Here is a 9,336-nt window from a genome sequence, read left to right on the forward strand (position 1 = left end):
CGGCCGTTGCGCGGCGTCACGTGCCCACGCGGGCCGGCCGTTGGTGGTGTTGCCGGACGGGCGCGGGTGTGGGCTGTGTCGCCGCCGCCGCCCTGTGGCGGCTGAGGGGAGGGGGCCGGCTGCCTCGCGCGCCCCGCGCCGTGGCGGCCCCGCCGCCCCCACTGGCGCCGCGGAGGGGCAGCGCCCCCGCTGGCCCTTGGGGTTGCTGAGGCGCTGCCCGGCTCCCGCTGCCTGGCCTCTGTGGAGGGCCGCAGCCTCGGCCTCTGCCGGCCCCGCAGCCTGGTTGTTTATCCGTGCTGTCTAGCCAAGGAGCGCTCTGCGCTGCTGTCCCCTCTGGTTCACGCCAGGGACAGCTGGAGGAGGCCTCTTCCCGCTGCTCGGGGAACGGTTACTGCCATAAGAGGTGGTAGCAAAGGCGGCTTCCCTAGCCCTAGCCTGGCCCATGCCTGGCATCTGCCCTCCAGAGAGGGTCAGGCCGTCACTCTGTTCGCTCTGAAAAGCCTTAGGGTGCTGGTGCTGCCACCTTGTGCTTGAGAGCGGCGGGGGAAGTACGGCAGCTGCCAGGAGGGCTGAGAAAGGTTGGAAGCGTGCTCATCCCAGTGCCATCTAAGTTGTGCTTCCGGGGGAAAGAGCGTAGAGAGGGTGTTCTGTTTCGTTCCTGTGACTTCCAAGCTATGCATAGGAATTTGAGGTGCACGCCTTCTGGAGCAGAGGACAGCATGAGCATGTGGAAAACTTGTTCAGAAGCTAATCGAGCTTCACTCCTCCCGTATCGTTCTGTATTGTTCTCCCGTATCTTTCAACTGCCTGAATCATCAGAAGCTGGCAATGCCCACTTCTCCGGCAGGCCGCTAGTCCTAGGTGCTCTGAGTGTTTTCTAAGGCTTGCTGCTGTCTGTGTAATATTCATGCTGCCTGTAGTGGAGGAAGTCATTTCGATAGAAGAGCATCTTGAGAAGAAAAAAGTTTTGGGAGAGGAAGAACACCAAAACCACTGATGAAAGCGAGTCTTTTAAGTGGCAGTATGAAACCTTACAGTGTGGCCACATGATGGCACCGTAATGTTAAAAACTGAAGGGACTCTGAGTAAGCGTGTGTGCAAGTCTAATTGTTGGAGGTTATCTCTTCAGTGCCTTGGGATAGATACTAAACATCTTTAAAACTCTTTCCTATGCTTATGTATTTTAAAACACTTAGTATTCATCCTCTTAGGGTCAGAGTGAGTTATGGGCTAAACCTCTTCCGTGTGTAAAAATAAACAAAAACAAGTGTAGTATCAACCAAAATAGGCTATTTAATAGACAACTAGTGACAAGCAGTTAAGCACAGGGATCATGTCTTGATGGTCATGTGTTATCTGATGATGTTGGTTCTTTGTCCAGTTGTTAAACTCTCATTTTTTTCTGCCTGCTTTTTCAGCATTATAGCAACCTGCTATAAAGAGGAATTTCTTCTTTCTTTTTTAATTCTATTGGGCTATCAAAAAGAAGAGGGCAGAGGGGAAGAGAGAGGATCAAGAAATCTAACACACAAAAGTCAACCAACTTTAATGGATTGTATAATACAAAATATTATTACAGTCTGTTGGCAGAGTCCTTAATTCAATGTACCAGCAGTGTTACTGAGCACTTATTTGATATGTCCCCTCGAAGCATGGTTCCCTGCTTACTACAGTGAGCAGCTTGTTCTCGCTTGCTGAAGCATGGTCCCTTCTCAGTGAAGTGAAGTAATAGAAACTCTTGAGAGCTGCTCGTTCACCGCTGATCCACTGGACCACAAAACTCTCAAAGTTCCAACTTTGCCTCTTGGAAGTTGCTTGTCACTTGGAAAGATTCTTGCTATAGGAGATAATACTGCAAAGGATCAGGGCTCTTCTTTGATACACCTCTCAAAAAAGCATGCCCCTCTCCTCTTCCGTGTTTGATTGTCCTTTTCTTCTGCAGGGATGGTTATGTACTGTGTATGGCACTGAAACCTAGAAAATAATTTCTTAAAGGCAGTGTGCCTTGGGGTCCAAATGAATGATTTTGTCGAGAACAGAATAAATCACAAAAAGATTTTCATAAATGTGATCTAGAAGAAAAAAAAAAGCCAGCCTGACAAAAGTTACTGCATGTAGCTTCCTATCCCTTTAAAAATGAAATGCATATATTTTGCATTTTATGCTGAAATTACCTGATTTCTACTTATAGTGATATAGTTACCTGTTTTAAAAGCATATACAAAGTCCAGAAGGTGACTGATGCAACAATGCCTTAAAAAAGGATGTGCATCTCTAACGACTGTGAATTAGAAGACATAGTATAATTTTCTTATACTTCCCATGTGGATGTAGTCCAAAAGTGGTGCTTAATACGATAGAATAACTTGAAACAAGTGGTCTGATGAGCAAAGATTTCCCTATTGCACTTCCTGTTTTCACAAGCACTTAGCAGTGTAAGATTTCTTTGGGGCTGTTGGAAACATTTGCTTATTTGGAAATATTATCTAAAAGGATATTTAGAGGAGCTGGGAAACAGAAATAACCCTACCAGATAAGAACAGCAATCAGAACATTGTTTTTTTATATTTCTATTTCCAGAGTTGGCCAAAACCAAGTGTCTTAGGGGAAATGTAACAAACACTAGGAAGGACAGTTTGGCATGAATCAAGTAATCGTGCAGATAAGGTATGACCTTAAGCACGTTAGTATCCCCATTCTTCAATTTTTCTGTGTGTTCAAGTGCTCTGCAGGATCTGACCTTTAGCAAAAGCCCAGTCATAGATGGCCGTCAATCTTACTAATTAAGAAAGCTTTTATTATCTTTAAAACTACCAAATGGCATAAAAATGGTCGTATCATTTTTGGTAGCCCCCAAATGATACCTACTTGTAAAACCAGGAAGTGCCCCTTGACTTTGTGGATCAGTGAATTCTTTCACTTGTTCCTATGTTTTGATAACTTAAAAATTCATGGCATATGCTTATCTCTGTAAACATCTGGGTCAACCCTATTTAGAAAACGTTTCCACACCTCTAATGCTGTTGTGTTTTTGCAGCCACTACCACTGCATTAATTTCATATTTTAAGTTTTTCCCTATAACTATGCTGGTTAGCAAAATGGCAAAAAAATCACTGCACTGAAAAAAACAAAACCCTATTGACTGATAGTACACATTTGATCTACCCTAGTTAAAGCTCCATGTGTAATACTGTAATGTTTAAATGTTGCAAACACATTGCTTTGCTGATCAACGTTAGTCCATTGTATATTTGATTAGCTTTTCAATATGAGTAACATATAAAACAGCAATTGATTGAGAGAGCCTCCTGAAATACCCAAACTCTTGAGTAACTTAGGTATTGACATCGAATAGTTAAGACTAACATGAGAAAAGACCCAAAATATTGGTACTTGACTGTACACAATGAAACAATACCTTGAAATATTAGAAGCTCTTTTAAATATATAACATTTTCCCTTATCCCTTCTAAAGATTCTATATCACAGACCTCCATAATTTAGCGTTATCTGCACAAGTACACAATTAGGCTGGTAAAGCGTGGAGCTGACACTGAGTTTAAATGAGTGAGATATCTTGTGTAAGGTCCAGTCAAGAGATGTTTCCAAAGAACCAGTATCGATTTCTAACCTCCTTTTGAATTAATTCAAAAATTCTGTGTATGAGCCTGCTAGCTTAGTGTACAGAGAAAGCCTCCAGTCTTTGGGAGTTTTAGGTCCTTCAGGATAAAGCTATGCTTTTACTTTCACAAAAAAAGAGAATACTTCTTTCCTTGCAGAATCCTACATTTGCATATCCAGCTAGCTAATTTGATCCATCCTTTTCATTTATGTACAAATACCCATATGAATGAACAAGTACAAGGTTTGGTAGGCGTATGTGCCGTGTTCTTCTGTGGCCACCTTAGAGACAATATCCAGACAACAGCTTTCGAGGCTTCTTTCACAGAACTGATTTCACAAAAGTTAATTCCACTTTTTCACTAGACACAGTTTACAATGCAGCAGAAACTTCTTGCTCTCCAGTGGACTGTGTGTAGGTGGAGCTAGCCCGTTCAGCTGTGTCAGCATAGAAAACTGGACAATATTTAGAGAAGCGGGTTGCAATGTGCTTTCGGAAAAAGCAATGAAGGTACTTCCTAAACTTTTCTCCAGCAAAGGCATAGATCACAGGATTGATACAACAGTGGATCATTGAAATTGTTTCTGTCACTTGGATGGCTTTCCCCAGTTGACCATTGATTTCACAAGTATTGAGGGATAATGACACTTGAAAATCACGCAAGAGAATAGTGATATTGTATGGTGCCCAGAAAAAAAAGTAGAAAATCATGATGATAAAAATGAGCCTGACTGCTTTATGTTTCTTCTCATTCCTACATTGCAGTAATGTCTTTATAATTTGTGTGTAGCTGCAGATCATAATGAGCATGGGGACAATAAGTCCCAGTATGTTCATCTTTAAGGTCAAGAACTGCTTCCATGCATTTCTTTGATCTGGTGGATAATGAGCACTGCATGTATAACGTGAATATTCCTTTTGGCTTTTGTGAAAAAAGAAGCCTGGGAGAGAGACTGAAAGAGCAACAACCCACGTGACAGTGCTGGTGAGGATGCCATAGGTAACTGTCCTGGCTTTTAAAGCAAACACTGCATGCACTATGGCCAGATACCTGTCTATGGTCAACAGGATTATGAAAAAGATCCCACTGTAGAAGCCAAGGAGGTAGACGCCTGAGAGAATTCTACAGAGTGCGTCTCCAAAAATCCACTCCTGGGCGGCATAATAAGCCCAAAAAGGGAGGGAAAATATAAACAGCAAATCAGAAATTGCCAAATTGAGCAGGTAGATGTCGGTCATGCTCTTCAGTCGCTTGTATTTTACCAGGATAAGGACAACAAGCACGTTGCCGATGAGGCCGAATATCACCACCAAGGAGTAAAGCGGTGGCAAAAATTTTCCTGCAAAGTGCCTTTCCTCGGTATTCTTGCATGCTGTTGCAGCACCATAGTCAAATTCTGTTGTCAGTAGCAAGCTGTCTAAGTCGGTCGTGTAGTTTTCCATCTCTAGAAAGGAAGAAAAGGAGGTTTAGCGGCAGGAAGCTCCATAGCCTTGCGTTGAAGGGAATGAAGCACGTTGCTGCCCTCATCTAGATTACTTATGGCTCTTGAGCATATAAGCCTTGCTTATGCTAAGGTCTAGAAGAAAATGGAAGTTGCAGAGCGTGCGCGCGCACACGCACGCACACACGCGCAAATCTCTATAGCCATGAGTCAAGTTGCTGCATGTTAGAAGTGTGCTACATGCTATTTTCCACATGTGCTCTGCATGGTCCGTTTTTCCTCCCCTGGAGAGCGTATCAGGCTTCGGAGCCAGCTGGAAGCAGAGGAACGATGAATTGAACACTAGCAGTGGTTAGTTTGGGGCCGTTGCGCTCAGCAGTGGCTTTCAGAAGAGCCAAAGAGAGACAGGAAGGGGAAAGCGCAGTGGCTGGCATGCAGCGCGTGGCCGTGCTTCTCCTCAGCAGCCCGGCCACGTTCACATCGTGCAGCCCACGCTGCGGCCCTCACCCAGGGAAGGCCGGGCGCTGGCAAAGGTGCTCTGGCACGAGTGAGAGCTGACTGACTGCTGGGTTGTCCATGCCTTGCTGAGAGCCTTAACGTCAGTGGGAATGAGATCGCTGGTGGTGTAGAAATGATCTTGCTGCAGCACCAAGAATACTCACCCAGTGAATCTGCCATCCTGGCTGCTGCGGAGCTGGCAAGTAGGCAGTGTTGATCTGGGATGAAAAGGCAAATGTTGCACAGTTCAGGTCAGGCGGGGGCCATGAAAATGTGCTGCTTCTAGGTATATGTGGAATGAAAGCAGGTTGCAGTCATGTCCCCTGGGGAAGACGCTTGGCGTTTTTCGGCTGATGATCTGCATGGAAATTCACAATTGAAAGAACAGGTAGGCAAACAGCTTCTAAAATGGCATAGAAGATTTCAATTTCTGTCAGCGTGACCTATAAATCTTCTACCCAGTAAATGGACAAGAGGTAGTGCATTTTTAGCACACCCAGGGTTTTATTTGAGCGTACTGTTCAGGGTTTTACCAGAAACTACTCTTTCATCAAGTTCTGAATTTTATTTTCTTTCAAAAGGCATTTTTTTTGACTGATATCAAATGTGGCATCTTTCTGACACTTGAAACGTTTCCTGCTGTGCAAGCATATGCCATTCAAAATGCTGGTGCCCCCCTCTTAGTTTGTATCACAGAGGATAACATCATAAAACCTAAGCCTGAGATCCTGGAGAAGGGACTGGTTCTTGGTAGGTCTGTGTCTGCTTGTTTATGACCTTAAAAAGGAGTCAGTCCTGACCTGCCAGCTCCTGTGGAGTTTCTTTTGCAGCACAGTGCAGCTGGGAAGCTGCACAAAAATCAAAAGATTTTATTGGATAAACAAAATCTGCAGCTTTTAAACACGAAAGAGATACTGTTTTTGCAAACCTTTCCCCCACCCCTTCCCTGTTTTCTTGCAGAGTCTGGCTGTTAACTCTGTTCCCAATATCTCAAGAACGAGAACTTCCATGTTCTGGTATAGCTCTGCTGTATTGTCTTTTGGAGATCAAAGAGTAGGGGAAAACTGGCAAGTTTTAACAGTTCCAGTCTCAGCTATATCTGAATACAATTTCTTGGGGAAAATAAAAGTGCAGTCAGACTCCTCAAAGAGGATTGCCTTTCAGGAAGCTCTGACCACCTCTGTGAAACAGTTTTTTCCATAGCTGCACTAACTACATAGTCATTGCAATACTGAAATCATGATTTGGTTGGTAAAGGAAGTGGCTGTGGCTCAGGTATGCTGACAGTAAATAAGCTAATTTATAAGCTGAAGTATCTAAGGGGTTATACTTTTTTAAAACTCTCAGCAATTCTCTTAGAAGAAAGTACCTTGATAAAAGAGACATTGGTCCAAAACGTTAACTTGTTCATTTCACAAACATATCAAGAGTTGGGCACTGCACGAGTATTTAAAATCCCCTTCAGCTAGATCTAGATTGCATGCTCTGACATTACCAGGTGCTGGAACTGCCTATAGCTAAGTATCCCTATTTGTGATGTATCAGCCAGTACACTGGCACCACAGGATGAGGGATTGATTGCAGCCTCAACATGTCCTGGGATCATGGCCAGTTTGACCCTCCTTCCTCAGCTGGCTATTCATTCGGGAGAGCACCAGTGGTTGCTGAAAACCAAAAGGTCGTCTTGCTCAGCAGAAGCAAGTTCCTTAAAATAGGTGTTCTGCCAAGGTGGAAGGATTTGAAGCCAAAGCCCAGAAGAGCAATTGCAGCCACAAAGCAGGCAGGAGGCCATCTAGCACATCAGCGGGCTGGTAGCACATGCTGCACCCTGCAGTGGGTATGAAGGGTGTTGCCCATCTTGATAACTCTGTCTGGATCCTTTTGTGCCCGCATGATGCTGATATGTAAACATGGTTATAAAAAACACCTGGGCCATAAATCCAAAGTGGGATTTCGTGAGTATGCAACTGTTTAATAGGATACTTGCAAATGTTATTGCAGAATGCTGCCTTGATATTATTGCAACAATTTCTTTCATGACAGCCCCTTCTTCCTGCTAACTGCTGTCTCAGTGCCTTCCCTCCTCCTTGTCCTTTCCTCTGCCCTCTTGGAATAACTCCCAAATATTTTCTGCACCTTATCTTCTTGCTTTCAACCCCTTTTGCATGCTTAAATTGTCATCTTCCCTCTGAGTGGTTCCTCCCACTAGCTGAGCCCCATTCCTCTAGCCTAGTCTTTGCTTCAGAAGCCTCTGTCTGCAAAAGTACTTATTATCCTGAGTTGTGTACAGTATCCAGTGTTTGGTGATAATGGAAAATCTACAGATACTAATTTAGAAAACAGATAAGGGAGTCGTCAAGTGTTTATGTGCTTTATCCTATAGTCTCGCTATTTTAGGAAACAGATTTGGCCACTGACTAGAATTCTTCACTGGATTAATAGACCTAGAGTTGTATTGTTAATTAGTCCCCTGCTGGGCTTATGTTTCCTGATCATTAGGGGAAAACCAAAGATAATCCTGAAAGATCTCTGAAGGAAGAATATTTCAAAAAGAGGTATATATTGTTCTGAGTACAGCTTAGATATAGTCAATTGTTCTAGAAATCTGCAATCTCCAATACTAATTTTGTTACTCTGGTTGAAACTAGCAGTCATTCAGTTTTCAGGTCAAAAAGCTCTCCATAGGGAAGTTGAGCAAACACAGATGTTAACTGTTTCATGCTGAGTTTCAGGTCAAAACTCTCTGTTTTCAAAGAGAAAAAGGTTTTATTAAAGTGAGTGTCAGCCACAGTTCATTTGCACAGCGCTGTAAAATGGTAAGAATTAAGAATGTGTAGTAAACAGAGCTAAATGCTATGCTATGTAGCATGTAAACAGGTGTCATGAGAAAGAGTGTTTAAATTGCATCAGATTTTCTATAGTCATCCTGCAAGAGGAATAAGTACTCTCCACACAGATAAACTACTTTGTCTTTGCAGTAACAATTTTAAAATCAGAATTTCCATCATGATATATCGTCTTCAGAGAAAAATGTTGATGTATATATAGCCTGTTAATCAAAGAGACATATTATTCCATTGCATTCTTACCCAGATCACCCTCTATGAATTTGTTTTCCTGCTTGAATCTTCTAGAGGTTCTGTCCTTTAAAAGTAGTTCATTCCGTTTAACATATCCTATGCTTTTCTCCAGGGTACTTTTTAAAGATGAGTGTGCTGGCAAGATTCCACAAGTGTTTTTCTCGTGCAGCATTAGACTACATAAAGAGCTACTAAATCCGCAGATGAAAAAAAGAAGGCAAAAATGACTTACCATATATCTTACAGTTCAAGTGATATCTTAGATTATCACACCAAGAGTATCGCTAAATCGGTTTGTTACTCAGTAGAAGAAGCTCAAAAATACCTCTTCCGGCCTGAAGAAGGGTGTACCAGTTTGCAGACTTCTAGCAAGCAAATCTGTTTTCATTTAAAAAAAAATCAAGGAGCAGTTCTCTTTTTTCTATAAATGGGTCATCAGATGTTACTTTTCTAACTATGTGAGATGTGCAAGAAGATGTTGAAATATGTGGAGGATCCTCCTAGTAGCTGAACTCAAGGTTTCACAATCTACAGCTGTAGCTATAGAAAAAGATTTTATATTGTTATTTTTTTCTTTTTCTTTTAACTAACCTCTTTAAGACAAGAATAGTTTATGTGAGGTCCATCCTTTTACATTTCTCAGCCATATTTCTTCTATGCTATTCATCCCTTAACAGAAAGTGGAAAAGTTAG

At 42.7% G+C, this 9,336-nt stretch overlaps 1 protein-coding gene across 2 annotated transcripts; it reads right to left on the reverse strand.

Moving 5' to 3' along the window:
- Nucleotides 1-1,522: 1,522 nt before the first annotated feature.
- LOC104152487 (C-C chemokine receptor type 5) lies at nt 1,523-9,032 on the reverse strand. 2 transcript variants are annotated; one of them, XM_009687829.2, is made up of 3 exons: nt 8,876-9,032; nt 5,728-5,921; nt 1,523-5,068 (listed from the first exon to the last, which is right to left on the reverse strand). In XM_009687829.2, the coding sequence occupies exons 2-3, from the start codon at nt 5,741-5,743 to the stop codon at nt 3,996-3,998; spliced, it is 1,089 nt and encodes a 362-aa protein (XP_009686124.1). In that variant the 5' UTR covers nt 5,744-5,921; nt 8,876-9,032; the 3' UTR covers nt 1,523-3,995. The 2 variants fall into 2 exon arrangements, with proteins under 2 accessions (XP_009686124.1, XP_068791735.1); XM_068935634.1 differs by lacking the exon at nt 8,876-9,032 and adding an exon at nt 8,653-8,807.
- Nucleotides 9,033-9,336: the final 304 nt, after the last annotated feature.

The sequence above is a fragment of the Struthio camelus genome, chromosome 2 (assembly GCF_040807025.1).
Source record: "Struthio camelus isolate bStrCam1 chromosome 2, bStrCam1.hap1, whole genome shotgun sequence".
Classification (NCBI taxonomy): domain Eukaryota; kingdom Metazoa; phylum Chordata; class Aves; order Struthioniformes; family Struthionidae; genus Struthio; species Struthio camelus.